This window comes from Garra rufa, chromosome 5 (assembly GCF_049309525.1).
Source record: "Garra rufa chromosome 5, GarRuf1.0, whole genome shotgun sequence".
Classification (NCBI taxonomy): domain Eukaryota; kingdom Metazoa; phylum Chordata; class Actinopteri; order Cypriniformes; family Cyprinidae; genus Garra; species Garra rufa.
The window spans coordinates 52,850,211-52,873,958 of NC_133365.1; the positions used below are offsets into that span (position 1 = coordinate 52,850,211).

Genomic DNA, 23,748 nt, shown 5'->3' on the forward strand with positions numbered 1-23,748 from the left:
AACCGGCGGCAACTGACACGCGCAGCGACGTCACGCAATTTAAACTTGACGCCCATACAATGACGTTTACCTGAAAGCCACGCCCAATGCGGAAGAGAAGCATCCCAAACCCAAAGTGTGGCTGCACTTTTTTGTAAAGTGAGGATTATTACGGAAGAATGAACGATCTGTAAGACGAAGGTTTATTTTACTATTTATCAAAGATATACAAGTACAGTAACGATATGTCGGTCCATGTTTACTATGCTAAACCGGTTTATCCTGACAGGCCACTGCTGTAATGCTGGTCTCTGCAGTTTAGTCTAAACTTACCTGATTTATCTAATGTTCACACATCAGACGAAAAGAGGTAGGTCACATTTTTTCTAATTTCCATATTATAAAGAAAGAGCTTTAATAAATGTGTTTCCTAATTTAATTGCTTTAATATCTGGAGTTATTTTAACATAAACCTTTGAGATCAAAACTACCACTGCATTCTTAATTTTGTCATTTCGATATACATATGTGTGCATGTTACTATGTATTTATGTATTTATACAGTATATCTATGGATCTAAAAAAAAACTGTATGAAATAATATGAAAAATAATTGTAAAATAATAGGAAAATGCAGTTGGAAAAAATGTCTTGTCTTTTAATTAAATTATGTTCGAACTAATATGTGATCATGCATGCATTGCACAATAATTATAAAATAATTTAAAATGCTCTTTTATAGATAGTATGATGTCTTTTAATTACATTTAAATTAACATTAAGTGCTAAAACAGTATGAAAATATTAGAAACATGCATTTTAAACAAATATTTCATGTAGTCTTTAAATTAGTTAGTATTTCATCATAAAAAAACTGAATGCATAGTTTCTGTAAAGTAATTGCTCCCAAGTCTTTTAATTGGGCTTTTAATTAAGTCCTCAACTATATGGAATCTATATGAACATTTTTTTTGTAAAATAATTAGGAAAAAAAATATTTCAAATCTTCCATGAATCTAATATTTGATCATAATAATTGCATGCATACTAGTTATAAAAACATACAACTATATGAAAACTGGTTGTAAAAGAATCTAAAAAAAAAACAACGTCTGAAACAAATATTTAATGTTCTTTTAATTAAATAATATTTCAACAGTTTACACACACCTTGCAGCTTAGAACTGATCTGAAAAAGATATTTCACATAAAAGACATTTACACAGTCCACAAGAAAAAATTGTAGCTGAATTTTGAAAATGACCCTGTTCAAAAGTTTACAAACACTTGATTCTTAATATACTGTTGTTTCCTTTTTTTTTTTTTGTTTCTTTGTTTGTTTTTTGTTTAGTGATAGTTGTTCATGAATCCCTTATATGTTCTGAACAGTTAAACTGTCTGCTGTTCTTCAGAAAAATTCTTCAGGTCCCACAAATTCTTTGGTTTTTCAGTATTTTTGTGTATTTGAACCCTTTCCAATAATGACTGTGTGATTTTGAGATCCATCTTCTCACACTGAGGACAACTGAAGGACTCATACGCAACTATTACAGAAGGTTCAAACCCCTGGCTCCTAATGCTTTGTTTTTCCTTCTTTGAACTTTCTGTAATAGTTGCATGTGAGTCCCTCGGTTGAAAAAAGGTCAAAATGATACAGTCATTGTTGGAAAGGGTTCATATATACAAAAATGCTGAAAACCCAAAGAATTTATGGGACCTGAAGGATTTTTCTGAAGAACAGCAGGCAGTTGAACTGTTCAGGACAAACAAGGTACAAAACATAGCTGTGGATCATTCAGGTAACATCACAGTATTAAGAATCAAGTGTGTGTAAACGGGGTCTTTTTTATAAATTCAAGTATTATTTTCTCTCGTGGACTATATGTAAACATCTTGTATGTGGAATAGCTTATCCAGGCCAGTATTAAATAGACAATAACATGAATTTTATCATAAAATGATTAACATTTTGCAGATTCTGTCAACTTTTGATTTCAACTGTATGTGTGTGTTTTCATATTAGTAGTTGCATCAACTACTAATTGTCATGCTTGTCTCTTTTTACAGACAATGGCATCAGCAGAAGTAAAAGTTGCATTTGTCAGCAATCACAACGGGACGACCCTGACAGAGGTTTCGCTGGGATCCTTCTTAGCCCCGGTGTGTTTTCTCAGCCGAGGACTATTCCTAATAGTCTTCCACCTGGGAAAAGGAGTCCTTCCATTCTCCTGGGGAGTCCATCTCCTGCTAGACTTCACAACACTAATAATGCCTTTGGTCCTGTCATGCACCGTACTGAGCGACATCCTTCACTATGTCATCATCGGCATTGCTGTAGTTGACTTTGTTGTCCTATACCTCCTATACAAGAATAGAAAGCATCCATATCAAGGTTCCCTCCACAGGTTTGTCCAAAGCAGAGTAGAATCCAACCTGGTCCCGTTTGTAACCGTGTTTCGAGTTCTGGTCAACGTGAAGACAGCCATAAGCATCTTGGCTGTTGATTTTAGCGTCTTCCCAAGACGTTATGCAAAAACGGAGACGTACGGAACGGGGGTGATGGATTTTGGCGTTGGAGCGTATGTAATGGCTAATGCATTGGTGTGTCCAGAAGCAAGAGGAAAGAACATTCAAGGCTCAAAAATCACTCATGTGTTTAAACAGGTGATTTCCGTCTGGCCGTTAGTCTTGTTAGGGTTTGTGAGACTTGCAAGCGTCAAATCATCCGGCTACCATGAGCATGTGACAGAATACGGAGTTCACTGGAACTTCTTCTTCACGCTCGCCATCGTCAAAGTGGTGGCATCTTCACTTCTGGCTGTTTTTCCTGTGAACTCCTCATGGCTTCTTGCTCTTCTCATTGGTGGAACCTACCAGGTTGTTTTGGAGACTACAGATCTGAAATCCTTCCTTATTTATAATAATGAGCGCTCAGGATTTCTGCAGGCAAACAGAGAGGGCATCTTCTCAGTTGTGGGTTACATTGCCATCTATATGGCTGGGGTTCAGGTGGGCCACTACCTCATGCAAAGCAGAAATTTGGTTAAAGACTGGATCAGAGTGATCCGTAACCTCCTGTTAAGCAGTTTTGGGTTGTTCTGCGCTTTATACGTATGTCAGATATCCACTGAGCCCGTTTCACGCAGAATGGCCAACCTTTCCTTCTGTGTTTGGACTGTAGCACAGGCTTTGCTTTTTCTCTCTTGCATAAGCATTGCTGATATACTGCTGCTTTTTTCTAAAGCCATCTCTAATTTTTCATTTGTGTCTGTGTCGTGGTGTCCATATCAAAACAAGAAGTCATTAACGGGTGAGAAAATGAAAAAAAGCATGGATGCATTATGCCTCGTACAGTCTGTTAACCGGAATCAGTTGTTATATTTCCTACTAGCAAATTTAATGACTGGTTTGACCAATGTGTTAGTCAACACACTGAACAGCAGCGATGTTTTAGCTGTAAGTGTTTTGCTTTCGTATATGTTTATGAATAGCTTAGTCATATTCATATTGCATATCAATAAAATAACAATTAAGTTCTGGTAAACACCAGATTACACTGTATTTTTCTGAATGGCATTCTCGTTTTAACTGCTCTGAAATGTGCTGTATATAAATAGTTTGCAAAGTGCAAATAAAATGTAATGCGTAATGTGTAAATACACTGCTGCTGTAAGTGTCATATATGAGATATGAATCTAAATATGTTTATTTCATGTTAACAGATGCAAATACCATTACAGATGCAAATAGCACAATGCTGCATGCATTATAATTGTAAACGAATTTGGAAAATGCTGATGTTACTCTAGTGCTGCGCAATGATTAATTGCGATTAATCGCATCCAAAATAAACGTTTTTGTTTATATATGTGTGTGTACTGTGTATATTTATTATGTATAGCTAGAGACACACACATACAACATGTATTATGAAAATATTTACATATATGTAAATTCGTATAATTTATACTACATATAAATATATTTAATATATAAACATAACATTTTTTTAAATATATACATGCATGTGTGTGTATTCAAATATACATAATATATACACAGTACACACATACATTATGTACACAAAATACTTTATTTTGGATGTGATTAATCCCAATTAATCATTGCCCAGCACTATCATTCCTTTTAATTAAAATTTTAATTAATATTAAGTCTAATATTAAATATTTATATAAATATTTTCATCCAAATATTTTATAAGGTCTTTTAATTAAATATTTTAAGTAATAAGCAAGCTGATATGCAAAAACTAAGTCATAAACTATATAGAAATAATTGTGAAAGAATTAGAAAAATGCTATTTAAACAAATATTATTTTCTAGTTATTTTATTTATATTTCAGCTAATATATGATCATAAAAACTGCATGCATACTAATTGTACAAAATTTTAATATTACTACTATTACTACTATTATTCTTTCATTAGACTTTGATATTAAGTCATAAAACTATATGAAAAAAATTGTAAAAAGAAAAGAAAAGAAAAGAAAAGAAAGACAATTAATAAAATATTTCATATTAAATATTTTAACTATTTTAAAAATTAAGTAATAAAACTACATGGAAAAATGCAATTTTAACAAATATTTAATGTAATTATTTATTTAAATAATATTTAAACTAATCATAAAAACTGCAAGAATAAAAGTCTTTTAATTTAAGTAAAAATAATTGTAAAAAGAAAAGAAAGAAAAAAAATTAAGCAAATATTTCATATTTCATATTTTAATTATGCAATCTAATATGTAAAGATCAAGTCATAAAACTATATGGAAATAACTGAAAGAATTAAAAAAATGAACAAATATTTAATGCACATATTAATTTAACTAATATGTGATAATTAAAAATGCATGCATACTAATAAAAAAAGACTATTATGTCATAAAACTACATGAACAATAATGATGAAGAATTAGAAAAAAATGCATTTAAACTTTTTTTTATTTTAATTAAATAATATTTAATTAAAAAACTTAAAATTAGACATTTAATTGACATTAAGTTTTAATACTAAACGACCAATAATTTACACTTTTTTAAACATTCATTTAAAACTATTTAATTATTGTTAATTAATATATCACCACATATACGATCATATAAATCGATTAACTTTTAGATAAGGTTAATATATTATATCTACCTATTTTAAATGTTTCTCGATCGTGCAAAATAATCTCCACCCATGTGTCAATCAAACTGCATACGTCAAGCCCTCAGAGCCCGGAACTACTTTCTGACGTATTAGGGGGCCAAGGGTCATAGAACATTCGCTTGCCACATACGCCTCTGTCGCACTTGTTTGTTTTTGTCCAAAAAAAAAAGAAACAACTTTCGAAAACAGGTGAGTACGACAGCTGCAGCTTCATATTTGTGCATTTAGTCGCTATTTTGAGTGCAATAACGGCTGAAAAAAGTAACATCACGTTGAGGATAAACCCGGAATGGGTCGAGTTAATACTGAAGATGTCAGTCCGTCAGCCAAAGTAGATCTTTGCAGAGACACTTTTGAATTTAAAAAGCTTGTATGGTTTAAAAAATACATCTGCACTCTGTTTAGTATGCAATAACACATACTTTGTTAGGTTTAAAATTGCCGAGCAGCTCCCTCAGGCAAGCTACGGACAGAACTAGCATGCTAATCATCCTGAGGGAAAAACTTTCAGTTTAGCCGTGTGCTAATTTGACTTGGACACACAAAATTGTTTCTTTTTTGTAAGATAAACTCAGATTCCATCCCTGCAGCGTTAGATATATTAAATGACTCTTTAAAGTTACTCTACAGGTGGGTGTGAGCATTTCGCTGGCTAACAGGCTAATTAGCAAATGTGTCATTGCAGCGAACATGAGTGCAATTATTACAGCTCTGATTGTTTAATTATCGTCGTGACTACCAGACTGCCAAGCTTATTTAATATGAATATGATCTGAATTGTGTTTTTAGATATTTTAGAGCTTTTAGATGCTGGTTTAGTGTTTGATTGTTTAGCTGCTCATTGTTAGCACGTTATGTGGCTTGACCTCTTTATACTTGCACATCTGATAAAGGAATTATTGCATTTATTTGACGCTTTTGTACATATATGTGCACATATGATGCATGTGCATACGTGTTTGATTCAGATTGGGGTGTAGAGCTGGGGATAGTAAGTGTTTAAGCCTCTGTAGTCAGATAAGAGTGTATGTGTAAGCTAATAATCCTTAGCAAAGCTACAAGGGCTGCTGGGAAACCAGTGTTTGCATTTTAGAAATGGACAAACATTGTATTAATCTAGTTAAGAAAAGCAGGCATGTGAAAATATAAAATTGTGTATTAGTTTTATTATTATTTTAATTGTTTATTATTGTAATTAAACAAATAAGTCAATAAACATTTTCATTTTATTATTTAAATTTTAAAATTAATCATACTTTTGTACTGTAAAAATAGTATTATTCTTTAAACAATAAATATAAAACAAAGGAATATATTATATATGGGTTTCCATAAACATTCCCTTGCATCTGTTTCTCATTCTTACAGACAAAACAGTTCATGAAACCCTACAATCATTAGAGAATAATGAAAATGCGTAAGCAAGAAAAATAATATAAAATATAGAAACATAATAAATGAATAGATGATAAAATTCTTAAAATGATATCATGAGAAATGATAAAAAATAACAAATCATGTAAATAATGAATATGTAAATGAATGATTATAAATTAATAAAAAAAAACATGAAAATAAAAATTGAAACTGTAAAAAAAAACACCCTGTAAAAAAACAAGCATTTAATAATTATAATTTATTTTTGAATATTACATATTAAGCAAAGAAATATTACTATTAATAATACTATTGTACTGTAAAAACAAGTATTACTAACAAATATATTATTTTATTATTCACATTTTAAAATTAAATATTACTTTTTTAAAGCATACTTTTGTATGCTTTAAACGAGCAATATTATTTTTCTTTAAACAATAAACAAAGGAATATATTATATATGGGTTTCCATAAATATTCCCTTGTATCTGTTTCTCATTCTTACAGACAAAACAATTCATGAAACCTCACAATCATTAGAGAATAATGAAACGATAATGAAAATGCATAATCAAGAAAAATATGAAATATAAAATATAGAAACATAATAAATGATAAAATACTTAAAATGATAAAAATAATCAAATAATAAATCATGTAAAAAAACTAATTATTAAAAAATGATTATGTGAAGAAATGATTATAAATTAATTTAAAAAACATGAAAATAAAATTTGCATGTGAGATCCTTTAATTGCAATAATACTATTGTACTTGTATTTAATAATGGTAATAATAAATATCTTAATTTGATTTAAATTTTAAAATTGTAAAAAAACAAGCATTTAATAATAATAATAATAATAATAATATTTTGTCTTAATTTGATTTTTTTTATTCTAAAAATGAAATAAATATTACTGTTGCAACAAAACTATTGTGCTGTATATAATAATACATATATTTTAATTGGATTTGTTTAAATTATAAAAAAATCAGGAAATATCATTATTATTGCAATAATACTACTTTACTGTAAAAAGCAAGTATTTCATAATAAATATTCAAATTTTATTATTAAGTTATAATAGTAAGTACATGTAACAAGGACAAATTAAAATAAAGTGTTACCCAAAAGTAAAACTACAATAGTTACTAAAATTCACATGGGTCATACTTATAAATATTGTCCATAAATACAGAAAAATGACATTTGTGGAAAATGAAAAGTGGCCTGTATTGAAACTCATAGTGGACGTGATATTGTGAATGCACAACTAACTGAGATCGTGTCCACACACTAACAGGCAAATCTGGGCAAAGAAATGGCACGTCTGGTTGCTGTCTGCAGGGATGGCGAAGAGGACTATCTGTTTCTTGCACGCCAAATTCCCCTGTACATCGATGACTCGCTTACGGTAAGATCATTTATTCAATGTGAAATTAACATTGAACCTATTTACTTAAAAAAATATATACCGTCTTATTGTGTGTTATTGATCTGTCAATTTGCTATGTTAGAAGCCAATACCAGCACTTTAGTATTAAGCAATTTTATTTTACCTATATATGCATTCATGAAAGCAAACTAAAGTCAAAGGATTATATAGGAAGAAGCATTGCATTGTTTTGATGATATATATGTGTTTATGTTGTAGATGGTGATGGAGTTTCCTGACAGTGTTCTGGACTTTGACAGCTATCAGATCAACAGTTCACAAATGAAGCAGTTTATTGAGGTAAACAATGACACATTTTTATTTTCACAGTTGGTAATGAACTTAATTCTGGCCTGTCACTATCATAAATCTGTGTACACCCCGTTCCACATGATTATGCAAATGATATCTTTCTCTGATTTTCATAATTAGTCAATGCAAATGACAGTCAGTATAATTTTCAAGTCATCAACCATTAGGGTATAATTTCAATTTTATTGAACAAACCTCCTAATGATAACAATATTTATTTAATAAATAAAAAATTGAAAAAACACGGTTCCAAATTATGCACAACAGAGCAAAAAAAAAAAAATTGAGGAAAAAAGGTCATATTTACTGAAAACAAAAGCTATTTCAATCAAAAACATCCTAACAGGGCAAGTTACATCTTAACATAGGACCCCTTCTTTGATATCACCTTCACAATTCTTGCATCCATTGAACTTGTGAGTTTTTGGAGAGTTTCTGCTTGAATTTGTTTGCAGGATGTCAGAATAGCCTCGCAGAGCTGCTGTTTTGGTGCTAACTGCCTCCCACCCTCGTAGATCTTTTGCTTGAGGATGCTTTCAAAGGTTCTCAATAGGGTTGACCAGCTCTACCAGCTCTCTCCCCATAATTCCGGCCCAAAACATGACTCTGCCACCTCCTTGTTGATGTTGCAGCCTTGTTGGGACATGGTGGCCATCCACCAACCTACTCCACTACTACTCCATCCATCTGGACCATCAGGGTTGCACGACACTCATCAGTAAACAAGACCGTTTGAAAATTAGTCTTCTTGTATGTCTGGGCCCACTGCAGCTGTTTCTGCTTGTGAGCATTTGGTTTGGGGTGGCCAAATAGTAGGTTTATGCACAACTGCAAGCCTCTGGAGGATCCTACACCTTGAGGTTCGCGGGGACTCCAGAGGCACCAGCAGCTTCAAATACCTGTTTGCTGCTTTGTAATGGCATTTTAGCAGCTGCTCTCTTAATTTGATATACTTGTCTGGCAAAAACCTTCCTCATTATGCTTTCACCTGCACGAACCCTTCTGTGCTCTGAATCAGCCACAAATCTATTCACAGTATGATGATTGCGCTTAAAGGATTTGTTCACTTTCATAACAACAACATACAGATAATGTACTCACCCCCTTGTCATCCAAGATGGAAAGTATTTCAGGATTTCTCTCTTTATAATGGACTTGGATGGCGCCCCAAAGTTTGAAATGCAGTTTAAATGCAGCTTCAAAAGGCTCTAAACGATCCCAGCCGAGGAGGAAGAGTCTTATCTAGTGAAACGATCGGTTATTTTCTAAACAAATTGACAATTTATATACTTTTTAACCTCAAATGCTCGCTTATTTGATGTTTAATAACTGATTCTTCTTATATATATATATATCTCACTTTTCCACTTTGACAGAGGCACAAAGTGCAAAAAATGGCTTTCAGCTTCACTTTCCAACCTGTGTTTTTCCTCTACCAGCATCACAGCATGTTAAAGCAGCAGGACCTGAACATGGCGTTGATGGTAATGTCCCGTGAGGTCTTCAACGCTCTGTCTCAGTCGGTGCCGTGCGTGGGCTGCCGGCGCAGCGTGGAGCGCCTGTTCTCTCAGCTCACGGATTCTGGGTACTTTGCACTGGAACCGCTCACTGTGGGATCCTCTGGAGTGCTGTCAGTCACTCGCGCGTGTCTCACAGACCCCAGGAAGCTTTACACGCTCTTTTATGTTCATGGGTAAGTGTTACAGACGCTGTTTAGTGTCCAACATTTGCCTCAGACCAATTCGAGATTACATAAAATCAAACTGACCAGTTTTCTTTTTAATTTAATGTTCCTGGTCTTATTGCGTGTGAGGTGCACTGAGCAAAATGAAAACATAATCTTTGTAATTTTTCTTAATGATGGGCAGGAAAAATTGTAATTTTAATCACCGTCATCATAGCCTTACAATCCAATGAAATTAAAGGATTACTCCACTTCTAAAATTAAAATTTCCTGATGATTTACTTACCTCATGTCATCCAAGATGTTCATGTCTTTCTTTCTTCAGTCACCAAGAAATGAGTTAGTCCAAGATTTTTCTCTATATAGCGGACTTCAATGGTGCTCAATGGATTGAAGAAAACAATGCATTTAAAAAAAATGCAGTTTCAGTGCAGCTTCAAAGGGCTCTACATGATCCCAGCTGAGGAAAAAGGGTCTCATCTAGTGAAACGATTGGTTATTTTCTAAAAAACAATTACAATTTATATACTTAAGTAAATGAATGTGCATGCGTACTCTGTGCACTCCGGTTCAGTACAGTTAGGGTATGTTGAAAAACTCCCAAATCATTTTCTCCTCCAACTTCAAAATCATCCTACATCTCTGCAGAAGTACCAACCCAGTGTTTACAAAGTGAACGTGCAAAGAAGGTCAAATTCCCTTTAGAAAAAAAGCTAAAACAGCGATGTTGGGGCGATTTTGAAGTTGGAGGAGAAAATGAGACTGGAGTTTTTCCACATACCCTGTCTAAAACTGAAGAGCAGAGAATGCATGTGCATCATAGAGCTAGACAAGATGAGCATTAGTGGTTAAAAAGTGTATAAATATATTTTTTTAAGAAAATGACCGATTGTTTAAAGGTCTTTGAAGCTGTATTAAAACTGCATTTTCAACATTCAATCCGTTGATCCCCATTGAAGTTCACTATATGGAGAAAAATCCTGTAATGTTTACCTCAAAAATCGTATTTCTTTCCGACTAAAGACAGTAAGACATGAATATCTTGGATGACATTATCAGGAAATTTTTCTCTACTGAAAGTGAAGTAAACCTTTAAGCTTCAACCTACACTTTGGAAGTTATGTATTAAGTAAAGGATATGCATTTTCAATCATTTCATTTGTTTTCCTTTGCTTCTATGATTTAGTTGTTGTTTTTTATATTAATATGTGTGCTTTTTCTTCCCTTGTTGTAGGTCAAAGTTAAACAATGTAATTGATTCCATTCCCAAGAGTAAAAAGAACAAACGCTGTCAGCTGCACTCTTTAGACACGCACAAACCGAAGCCTTTAGGGTGAGTCAGTAACTTTTTGTTTTTAATCATCATGTCACTTTTGGTGTTTGAGATGACAGTTTCTTCTTCTGTGCTTCCTTAATAACCAATGAAATAAGGAATCAATGAAAGTCTTGGATCAGTAGTGGGAACAAATTGGGGCTTGGGGCAAAAATGCCTCTCAAATTCAACATAAATGGTCAAAAATGCCCCTACTGATCAGATAACTTACCTAGAGCTCATAACATTATGCAGTTGTTGAATGCGTAAGCAGTCTATGTGAATAAATGTACCATGTTTGATGCATTGGTAACAGTCTATAATGAATTAATTTTATAAACAGAATAATTTGATAAAAGACAAAACAGATTTATTTAATGAGGTAATGCCTAAAAATGGTATTGGAAATTAGTCTCAGGGCAAATATTGCCTCATAATAAAACAAAAAACATTTTCTGACCCTCGTAGAGAGATACAAGTGACTATATCAGTAGGTTGTTTGCTAACCGTGGTTATGGTCCTGCAGGGGCAGCTGGATGGACGTGTGGGAGCTGATGTCACAGGAGTGCCGTGATGAAGTGGTTTTGATTGACAGCGCCTCTCTGCTGGAGACTTTGGAGACGTACCTGCGCAAACACCGGTGAGAGATTGTGACCTTGTGATCTCAATGCATTTCTCTTAAATAATTGGCTCAGTGACTGATTTTTATTGGTTGCGTCTTTTGCAACATTGTTCTCAGGTTCTGTACTGACTGTAAGAACAAGGTTCTGCGAGCGTATAACATCCTGGTAGGAGATCTGGACTGCAGCAAAGAGAAGGGCTACTGTGCAGCTCTGTATGAGGGTTTACGCTGCTGCCCCCATGAGCGTCACATCCACGTCTGCTGCGAGACTGACTTCATCGCACACTTACTGGGCCGAGCAGAACCAGAGTTCGCTGGAGGTTATGAGTGAGTGATTCAGTCCTTATTGTGTTTGTTTGATTCTGTGTAATGTGCATTAATGTTATATGCTACCAGTCAGAAGTTTTCATACAGTAAGTGGAACAGAGAAATCATTCTAATATTCTGAATTGCAGCTCAAAAAAACATTTATTATTATGTTGAAAACAGCTGAGTGGATTTTTTTTCAGGGTTCTTTGATGAATGGAAAGTTCAGAAGAACATAATTTTGTAACATTGTAAAATTTTTTATCATCACTTTTGATCAATTTAAAGCATCCTTGCTGAATAAAAGTATTAATTTCTATAATTTCTTTATATATAATTTCCCTAAAAAAGTTATACTGACTCAAAGCTTTTGAATATTATAGTGTATAATGTTACAAAAGCTTTTTATTTCATATAAATGCTGATCTTTGGATCTTTCTATTCATCAAAAAATCCTGAATAAATATATTCAACTTTTAAATATTTGTTATAATAAAGATGTTTCTTGAACATCAAATTAGCGTGTTAGAATTATTTCTAAAGAAGCATGTGACACTGAAGACTGGAGTAATGATGCTGAAAATTTAGCTTTGATCACAGGAATAAATAACATTTTAAAATATATTCAAATAGAAAACAGTTAGTTTAAATAGTAAAAATATTTCACAATAATATTGCTTTTGCTGTATTTTTAATCAAATAAATGCAGGCATTAAAAATCTTATTGTTCAAAAGTATTAACACTAGCATCTAATTCAACAACAATCAAATTTTTTATACTGTCCAAAATCTTTTGTCTGGTAGAGCATATAATCAACTGAAAATTTGAACTTGTATTAGTTATTCCATGATCATTGATATGCCTTTATTAAGAGTGTTTGAATCTTTTCTAGGCGTAGAGAGAGACATGCAAAGACCATAGATATCGCACAGGAGGAGGTGTTGACATGTCTAGGAATTCACCTGTATGAGCGGCTGCACAGAATCTGGCAGAAGCTGCGGGCAGAAGAGCAGACGTGGCAGATGCTCTTTTATCTGGGCATTGATGCGCTCCGCAAAAGCTTTGAGGTAATGGTCTCATGTGGTATTCATGCTGAGAATCATCTAGAATTGAGTCATGCAATGTGATTTACTGGTATTTGTGCCATTAATTGATATATTAAACACCTGTTTGATCACGTTGGTTGATCATTAGGTTGTGAACCTGGACCACAAAACCAGTCTTAGGTAGCGCGGGTATGTGTAGCAATAGCCAAAAATACATTGTATGGGTCAAAATGATTGATTTTTCTTTTATGCCAAAAATCATTAGGATATTAAGTAAAGACAGGATCTTCTTCCATGAAGATATTTTGTTAATTGTCTACTGTAAATATTTCAAAACTTAATTTTTGATTAATATGCATTCGAAATATGCATAACTGAGAACTTCATTTGGACAAATTTAAAGGCGATTTTCTCATTATTTAGAATTTTTGCACCCTCAGATTCCAGATTTTCAAATAGTCATATCTGTCCTATCATAACAAACTAATGGAAAAATGATAAATCAAAAAATATAAATAAAATGCCCATACTGATCAGATAACTTACCTAGAGCTCATAACATTATGCAGTTGTTGAATGCGTAAGCAGTCTATGTGAATAAATGTACCATGTTAGATGCATTGGTAACAGTCTATAATGAATTAATTTTATAAACAGAATAATTTGATAAAAGACAAAACAGATTTAATGGAAAAATGATAAATCAAAAAATATAAATACCCTTATGACTGGTTTTGTGGTCCAAGGGTCACATATGTGCTTTTATGTATTTGTGTTCTCACGCTAATTTGCCCTGTTTTGGAAAGTGTGATATATTAAATGTGCACACTTGATTTATGTTGAATGATGTGCAGATGGCGGTGGAGAGGGTTCAGGGCATCAGTCGGCTGGAGCAGCTCTGTGAGGAGCTCTCCGAAGAAGAGCGAGCCAAAGAACTCAAACAGGAGAAAAAGAGGCAAAAACGCAAGAACAGACGCAAAAACAAGTGTGAACAAGATGTGGAGGGGGAAAAAGACAAAAGTCTTGAGGAGGTAATGACGCATTTAATGTGTTCCTCTCCTCCGCTGTCTTCTCTAATAGCAATATTAATTAAACTGCATGAAATACTACAGTACTCCATTCATTTCTGAAAGAAGTCTCTTTTGCTCACCAAGGCTGCATTTATTTAATGAGAAATAACTGAAATACTGTGAACAATTAACATTTAATAAATGCTTTCTATTTCAATATATTACAAAATGTAATTTATTCCTGTGATCAAAGCTGAATTTTCAGCATCAATACTCCGGTCTTCAGTGTCAGTGATCCTTCAGAAATTATTCTAATATGCTGATTTGCTGCTTGAGAAACATTTCTGATTATTATCAATGTGGAAAACGGTTATGCTGCTGAATATTTTTTGTGAACACCATGAAACAAATTTTTAGATCTTTATGAATAGATAGTTCACTTTAGAAGAACAGCATTTATTTGAAATTAAATCTTTTGTAAGATTATAAATGTCTTTAATGTCACTATTGATGGATTTAATGCATCTTTGCTGAATAAAAGTATTTTAATTATTTTTTTAGATGGTATAAAAATAATATGGCCTACAATTAAGTGAACATTATTGAATGTAAGATATATTTCCAGTAAATACAAAAAAGTGTAGTTAGTTGCTGCTTACTTTTTCTCTGTTGTCTTAATTAACTTCCTGTTTCTGTTTGCGCAGGGTTCGTCTGAGTCTGTGGACAGCGGCTGTAAGTCGTGTGGCAGTGGAGAGGAGTCTGTCGGCAGTGTGGAGGTCATCATCACCAGCGAGAGTTCATCCTGCACCTGCTCTGCCGCCTCCATCCTGCATTCCCCCAAAACCAAGAAAGGTAAAGAGCACTTAAGTTTTTCTTCAATTATGGAATTATGCATGTGTGAGAAACATTCATAAATCTGCTGCAGTCAGCAATAATAGTACTTAGTCTTTTTGCGGGTTTTCTGCCAAAATAAAAGTCAACATTCATAAATGTTAGTATTGTAATTTTACTGTTGTTCAGAAAAATGAATGATAACAATCATTACAACAGCTCTATTAATACATTTATTATAACATTTTCCTTTGCTCAGCAAGGCTGCATTTATTTGTGCATTAAAAACACATGCCTGATTCAAGAAGGGGGTCGTAAAAATGGCCAAAAATATTATATTACAAACTTATTCATTTTAAGTTAAATTGTGCTTTGTTGGTAGGCTATAATATCTTCTAGAATGTAAAAGTGTTAAGTAAATATATTATTAAACTGTTTATTTATTTTTGAAAAGCAAGACAAAACTGTAAAAAGCACAGTTTGGCTATTTAATTTATGCGATGGTAAAAAAAATTGTCAAAATACATGAGGGGAAAAAACACGAAATACCGTGTTCGGTTATCAGCCTTCGGCCCAGTGTTTAATTTTGTTTGGCTTCAGCCGAGTATTTTCATTTTGGTGCATCCCTAATTCATACATCACCTGAATAAATAGCTTTCCATTGATGTATGGCTTGTTAGAATAGGACAATATTTGGCCAGGATACACCTATTTTAATATCTGGAATCTGAGGGTGCAAAAAATCTAAAAAAAAATCTTTAAAGTTGTCTAAATTACGTTCTTAGCAATGCATATTAATAATCAAAAATTACATTTTGAAATATATTTACAGTAGGAAATTTATAAAATATTCATGGAGCATGATCTTTACTTGATAACCTAAATATTTTGGCATGAAAGAAAAATTTATAATATTGACCCAAACAATGTATTTTTGGCTATTGCTACTTAAGACTGGTTTTGTGGGCTGTGGTCACATAAGTTTCCCAGAATGTACCTGACTGGTGGGTATGTGTCTGTTCTTCTAGCACTGTTGCCTCACAGTAATGGCAGTGACTGTGGCTACTGTTCCAGTATGGAGGGCAGTGAGACGGGATCCAGGGAGGGCTCAGATGTGGCTTGCACCGAGGGCATTTGCAACCATGATGAATCGGGTATGGAAATAAATGTTGTGAATACAGAGGAGTCTTTATTATTATTGATAAGTATGGGATAATGCACATCCAGCTGGTGTGTCTGAAGGGCAACAAAAGTAAAATATAGCTGCAAGCAGCGATGGCGGGCCCTCGCCACAAACGCAATCTCCATCCCTGTAGCATCAGGAAAACAGTGCCCAGCGGGCACATGCATTCACAGTAACCCTCTGGACTAACCCTAACTGTCTCTCCTCCTCTCTGACTCTTTCTCTTACCACCCGTCCCCCCTCCTTACACTCAGCCACTTACCACACAAACACACACACACAGAGTGCAGAGCAGAGTGAGATCAGATATGTTTTTAATTTTCTTTCATTCATGGAGTTTTGTATAATTATGAAATGAACTGTGTTTGATCAGAATGAATAGTTATTTGTATGAAAAAAGTTCCAAAGAGTTTGGATGCTGCACTTTAAAGATATAATAAATCACTGAAAATTTAAAATGGAAAATTAAATTCTAAGCACGCTATCTGCCTCAAAAACACAGGAAACAAATATTTGAATGTATTTTTTTATTTTATTTGCCATGGCAACAGTATTTGATGCATCAGGGACGCCTTTACAGACTCTCATCGGCCGTGTTTTTACATTATTCTGATGAAGTTTGAAGAAAATCGAGTACAAATATATTGTTCGTTGTTCCTTCATGTTTATTAGTTCATTAACCAATGTTAACAAAAGAGACCCTATTTTAAATAGTTACCATGTTTTATGATCTACAACAATTTTTTAATATTATTTTAATGATCTATAAATATCTGTGAAATAATTATAAACAAATATATTAAAAATAAATACATTAACTTAGTTGATGTATTTGTTTCTCATTCTAATTAAGTGAACTGAGCAGTATAGTGTCATACTTATAAGATTTTTTAATTCTATCAGTGAGAGTCTATATATGTATATAAATCATATAATTTTTCCTTTAAAGATTAAAAAAGATGATTTTAATGCTCTTTAAGCATCTATACAAAATAATTATGTAAAAGTACACTGACAGTATAGTACATATCAACTGATTCTATGCATTATTGTCATTCTTATACACTGATTGTCATTCTTATACACGATTCCTTATCTTATGAGGACCTCTAGTGTTCATCCCTGGTATTAGAGCTTTAATCTGACAAACATATATGACACTTTTAATGTTTTTGGGGCCTCTGAGCATGATAACATTCTGAAACTACACGTATTTCCTAAGAATTTCTTGTTCTTTATATGTAAAAAGTTTTGATGAGTTAGAATAATGCAATTTAAAGATGTATGGAAATAACTCTTCATCTTTTTTACTGTTACTTTCATAAATCACCACATCAACACCATTCAAGATATCCCAAAGCCGTTCACAATTTAGCATCTTCAGTATCTTGGCATCATGTTGACAAAGTTTGGTGTGAATTGTCTGATTCTGCTATGAGTGATATGAATTTATTCACAGCTATATTTTTCCAAAAATCCACATTCAAATCAAAATAGCTGACTTCCTGTTGGTCGTAGCTAATGGGTGTAAATTAGAAAGATGTCCGGCTTGATGAGACCAATATACCAACCGAGTTTGATGTCTGTAGCTACAACTAACCCTCCAACTTTTGTCAAAAGGTGGCGCTATAGAGTGCCTCCTCCACGCCCATTTATGAGCTTTTGCCAGTGTCTAACTATCATTAATACTGATGTGTGTGTTGAGTTTCATGAAATTCTAAGCATGTTATCTGCCTCAAAAACACAGGAAACAAATGTTAAAGTTTGACACGTTGCCACGGCAACAGCTTTGATCTATCAAGAACTCCTTTACAGATTCTCATCGGCCGCGTTTTGATATTATTCTGATGAAGTTTGAAGCAAATTGAGTAAAATTAGGCTGATTTAAAAGCGTTTTTCAAACAACACACTTCCTGCTGCCAGTTGGTGGCGCCATAACTTTGACTCATAATAGTCACATCTCTGTGATCGGCATCAGACGACAAACAAACTGCTGAAGTTTGGTCAAAATCAGGCAAAGTGTGTCAAAGTTATTAGACACTTCCTGTTTCTCATTTCTCGCCATAATTTGTCACCCCGCCACGGCTAGACCGTTCGAGATATCAAAATTCCCCTGGCAATTTTGCGTCCCCAATGTCTTGAGGTCATGCTGACCGAGTTTGGTGGCCATCGGTGGAAAGGCCTAGGAGGAGTATTTTAAATTCCACAGCCTGATTTTTCCAAAAATCCACATTTAAATAAAAATAGCCGACTTCCTGTTGGTCGTAGCTAATGGGTGTAAATTAGAATGTTGTCCGGCTTGATGAGTCCAATATATTTACCGAGTTTGGTGACTGTAGGAGAGAGTAACCCCCCCAACTTTTGTCAAAAGGTGACCGCTATGGAGCGCCCGCTCAATGCCCATTTATGGGCTTTTATCAGTGTTTAACTGTCATTAATACTGATGTGTGTGTTGAGTTTCATGAAATTCTAAGCCTTTTAAGTGGCTCAAAAACACAAAAATCAAAATTTAAAGTTTGACATGTTGCCATGGCAACATGATAAAAGTTATGGATAACGCCCTTCACAGATTCTCATCGGTCATGTTTTGACATTATTGTGATGAAGTTTGAAGCAAATTGAGAAAAATTAAGAGGCTGAGTTTAAAGCATTTAAAAACGTCACGCTTTCTGCTGCCAGTTGGTGGCGCAATAACTTTTGACTCATAATAGTCACATCTCTGTGATCGGCATCAGACGATGAACAAACTGCTGAAGTTTGGTCAAAATCAGACAAAGTGTATCAAAGTTATTAGACACTTCCTGTTTCTCATTTCTCGCCATAATTTGTCGCCCCGCCACGGCCAAACCGTTCGAGATATCAAAAGCCAATTCTGGGCTCGGGCCCTAATAACTGGGCACAAATATTGATTTGAGGTGAAATGTTTTATCAGCTCACTAAAGCTTCCACAAAGAAAGAACATTCTAAGATGGATATTTAAGGCAAAATGTACAGTCTTATCACTTATTATGCAGCTTTTCACCACATAAATAATAAGGACATGAAACATTGATTTGAGATTAAGTCTCTTGCCTATTTATTATTTTAAAATCCATTATATCCTGTTAGCGAAACAATTGTTCTGGCAGTGTGAGCACTACAGCAATATGGCAGTATTTTCAATAAAATTGCTAACTAATAATAATTAAGCAACAATTAACAAACAATAATAATAATAATTTTATTATTTAGTACATTTTTAGAATAGACCTGGAGATTATTTAGAACATATTGCAAATGATCAACTCCTTTGATACTATTTCTCTCCAGTTGAATACTCATGTAGTCACCGCTGCTCAGAGGAGAAGGAAGAGGATGCTGTGGACAGCTGTGTGGAGTGCTGGGCAAACTCAGAAGACAACATAAAGAGCAAAAATAAAAAGAAGAAAAGAAAAAACAAGGTGCCACTTTGCAGGAGCGAGCATGTGAGTTCACATTTGTTTTGGCCAAAAAATTTAAAATTGAATTTTGATTTAATGTGTTTAGATGCTTAGCAAGTCAGGGTTTGTTTATATATACAGTTGAGGTCTAAAGTTTATGTACACATTGCAGAATCAAAATGTTAGTTATTTAACCAAAATAAGAGGGATCATACAAAATGCATGTTATTTTTTTTATTTAGTACTGACCTGAATAAGATATTTTACATAAGACTTTTACACACAATCTTTTGAATTTATAAAAATGACCCCATTCAAAAGTTTACATGCATTTGATTCTTAATACTGTGTTGTTACCTGAATGATCCACAGCTGTGTTTTATGATAGTTGTTCATGAGTCCCTTGTTTGTCTTCCTGTTCTTTAGAAAAATCTTTCAGGTCCTAAAGATAATTTGTTTTTTCAGCATTTTTGTGTATTTGAACCCTTTCCAGCAATGACTGTATGATTTTGAGATCCATCTTTTAACACTGAGGACAACTGAGGGACTCATATGCAGCTATTACAGACGGTTCAAACACTCACTGATGCTCCAGAAGGAAATACCATGCATTAAGGCTGGGGGTGTAAACTTTTTGAATTTTTAGATTAGTCTACATTTAACTTATTTTGTCTGCTTGGAAACATTTAGTATCTCCTGTAGCTTCTAAAGGACAGTACTAAATGAAAGGAAAAAAGATACTTAGGTAAAATAAGAAAAATGTACACATCTTCATACCTTTCAAAAGTTTACACCCCTGGCTCTTAATAAATCGTTTTTCCTTCTTTGACCCTTTTGTAATAGTTGCATATGAGTCCTTCAGTTGTCCTCAGTGTGAAAAGATGGATCTCAAAAGCACACAGTCATTGTTGGAAAGGGTTCAAATACACAAAAATGCTGGAAAACCAAAATATTTTTGGTCCCTGAAGGATTTTTCTGAAGAACAGCAGGCAGTTGAACTGTTCAGGACAAACAAGGGACTCATGAACAACTATCACTAAACAAAAAGAAACAGACATATGTGGATCATTCAGGTGACAACACAGTATTAAGAATCAAGTGTATTTAAACTTTTGAACAGGGTCCTTTTCATAAATCCAACTATTTTCCCTTGTGCACTATCTGTAAATGTCTCTTATGTAAAATATCTTATTCCAGACAGTACTAAATAAAAAAATAACATGCATTTTGTACGATCCCTCTTATTTTGCGAAATAATTGATACTTTGCAGATTCTGCAGGGTGTATGTAAACTTTTGACCTCAACTGTGTGTGTATATATAACTCTGACAGCTTTTGACACTAGCATCTGATTCAACAGCAATCAAAATTATAAAGCTAATATATATGAAATTACCAAATATCCTGACATTCTGGTTCTTTATAGTGGCGACAAGGCATAGTTTGTGATCTTTTCTCCTCTCTCATAGGGATCTAAAGCAGAGGAGAGCTGTGTATCAGATGGAAGTAGAAGAGGATCTGGATCTGCTGCCGTTCAAGAGTCTCCCTCTCCTTCACCGCACTTGTGCAGAAGCAACGAAACTCCATGCTGTGAATCCTGTGAGAGCTTCACTCATCATGTGAGCAGCAGCAGACATTGCCACAGTCAGCCTGTCTTACCAGACACCTGCACACCGGAAAACAGCTGCGGCAAGAGCCTCATGGAGTTACTGGTGAGTCTGAAAGCTGATACCAAAAACTTAAGTCCAATTTTCAGCCCAAGTTGTGAACTAGTGTATTTTATTACTTTTTTTAATACTATTTTAGCATTTTATATGTTCAGCTTTTATTTTAGTTGCAAGTTTTAGCAATTTAGTTGTGCGCTTTTTAAATATTTATGTTTAGCTTCATATATTTTTATTTTAGTTTTAGTCATTTTAAAATTTGAGCTTGTTTTAATTATTTGCCAAGGTGTTTTAAGTTTTGTTTAAGTTTTAGCAATATAGTCATGCCTTTTTGTGATGTGAGTTTTTTGAGTGAGAAAATTTGAGTTTTTTTTTTTTTCATTTTAGTTTGTTTTTTAACCATTTTGATTTGTGCTGTTGTCATTTTTGTAAAATAATTTATGTAATTGTTAATAGTAATAATTATAATAATAATGATTTAAAAAAACTTGACATGCAATATATGTATTTGGATGATGTTACAAGTTACATTTTAGCTGCAAAACATCTTAATTTAATAAATCTAAAAGATGTTAAGATGTTCACATCAAAAGAAATTTACAAAAGTGATTTTCTTGTCCATAGAAAGCGCATTAAATGTAAGTAAAGTGTCTACTTTAAAGTTTCAAATGGTTTTTGGAAAAAAAAGGCAAAATTTGGTTGAAATAATGTTACAATGTCATTCGGCGTAACAATATTTATGTAAAAATTTAAACAGCATGCTTATGTGGACTTGTACATATTAAAATATATGAAAGAATAAGGGAGCATATTAAGTTTCATTGTGTTTTAAATGAGTAAAACATTCTTACTGACAAATGGGCAAAACCTGTAGGATAGTGTAGAATTTCAACTAATTAGGATTTTTGGGGTGAAAGTAACTCATCTTTTAATATGTCATAAATAGTTTTTTGTTGTAAATGTATGCCTGACAAGATTGTTACACTGAATGACATTTTAGTGTGTGTCTTCTGCAAATTAAGGTCAAATGAGTGATATTTATTTTTTGCTCAGAAAAACAAAAATGCAATTAAATTAAACAGGAAACATTTAAATATTTTTTTTGCTCAGAAAAACAACAATTTAAAGCAGTAAACCCTTTTTTGTCTTTGACCCATTTGTAAAATGTCTTGCAAGTCATGACTTTTTGCTGTGATTTCTTTGTGGACAGAATGAATCTGAAGTGACCTCAGATGAGGAGAACTGTCTGACGCAGGACGAGATCCAGTCGTTCGTCGAGAACAACAAATCGTTCTACCGCACACGAGACCAGTACAGACAGCACCTTAAAGATCGCTTCACCAAATACTGCCGCGGAGAGTGGCTGCCCGCCACCAGCGTCAACTAGGCTGACCGCCGCACACGCACACTAACTCTCACTTATTTTTATAGAGCGTCAAAACACTCATGATCACTGCTGCATTGAGTTTGGGAATATGAAATGGGTTAGAGAATCAATTTCAGCGCTGTATTTGAATACGTTCATGTTTGCTGGGTAACGTTACACGTCTTTCGCGTCTATATACACGTCTTCCCCCTTCAGGCACCTCTTCTTTCACTCTCAGTCCTTCTCAACCAATCACAGCTGGCTTTGTTTTCCTTTCTCTCTTGACACGTCGATTAGGGAGCAGGTCGTTAGGAACACAGTTGTTCATTTGATCATGGAGCTTGCAGGCCTTGACTTGTAGGGTTAGGTGTTGGTAGTCTTAATGTATTGTTTGTTAAACATTTCTTTGTTTTTTTTGTTTTCTCCCAAATCGTTTCACTGACTGTGACCGTTTTAGTGGCAAGAATTGTACCGATAAATGTGTACAGAAATAATTATCTGAAGAAAAAGATTTTACAGGAAGATGAAAACATCCATTTATAAAGGAGGAGACTGGATGTGATGTTGAAAGCAATGTGCAAAATTTACAAAATAAAGAATATTTATTAATATGCATCAGATTTGAATGTGTTTTCTCTGTAAAACATGAATAATTATGTCTCTTTTGGGTGTTTGTATTGCTGTGCAGGTTTGTAAACATCATATTTGGTTGGCATATAAAAATGACTTAAGTTCATATAAAGGTTGTTGAAACAATTTTACTTTAATAATGCATTTTATTTTAAATAGTTATCATAACACTTGTTAAATGTTAGAACTATATTCAGCCACTAGATGGTGTGTCTTGTTCTGCTTTTTCCTCCTCATACTTTATAAAAGTACAGATTATCAGAGTTGGCTAAAAGATTGCTGAAAGTTTAGAAGGTTACACAGTGCCAATAATAAAAATAAAAAAATTAACTACAGTTAACTAAAACCATAAATGTTACTTGAAATAAACAAACAAAAATAT

At 33.6% G+C, this 23,748-nt stretch overlaps 2 protein-coding genes across 3 annotated transcripts; both read left to right on the plus strand.

The window, feature by feature from the left end:
• Positions 1 to 88: 88 nt before the first annotated feature.
• LOC141335815 (phosphatidylinositol-glycan biosynthesis class W protein-like) lies at positions 89 to 3,571 on the plus strand. Of its 2 annotated transcripts, XM_073841369.1 has the most exons (3): positions 89 to 169; positions 269 to 349; positions 2,047 to 3,571. In XM_073841369.1, the coding sequence occupies exon 3, from the start codon at positions 2,050 to 2,052 to the stop codon at positions 3,520 to 3,522; it is 1,473 nt and encodes a 490-aa protein (XP_073697470.1). In that variant the 5' UTR covers positions 89 to 169; positions 269 to 349; positions 2,047 to 2,049; the 3' UTR covers positions 3,523 to 3,571. The 2 variants fall into 2 exon arrangements, with proteins under 2 accessions (XP_073697470.1, XP_073697471.1); XM_073841370.1 differs by lacking the exon at positions 89 to 169 and having other exon boundaries at positions 219 to 349.
• Positions 3,572 to 5,229: 1,658 nt separating this feature from the next.
• On the plus strand, positions 5,230 to 23,349 carry LOC141334625 (gametogenetin-binding protein 2-like). Its single transcript, XM_073839777.1, has 14 exons — positions 5,230 to 5,350; positions 7,849 to 7,959; positions 8,200 to 8,280; positions 9,732 to 9,985; positions 11,211 to 11,309; positions 11,815 to 11,928; positions 12,028 to 12,237; positions 13,110 to 13,284; positions 14,118 to 14,294; positions 14,978 to 15,125; positions 16,133 to 16,258; positions 19,597 to 19,751; positions 21,176 to 21,418; positions 22,581 to 23,349. Exons 2-14 carry the CDS (start codon positions 7,867 to 7,869, stop codon positions 22,755 to 22,757), a joined length of 2,052 nt encoding a protein of 683 aa, XP_073695878.1. The 5' UTR covers positions 5,230 to 5,350; positions 7,849 to 7,866; the 3' UTR covers positions 22,758 to 23,349.
• The last annotated feature ends 399 nt before the right edge of the window (positions 23,350 to 23,748 follow it).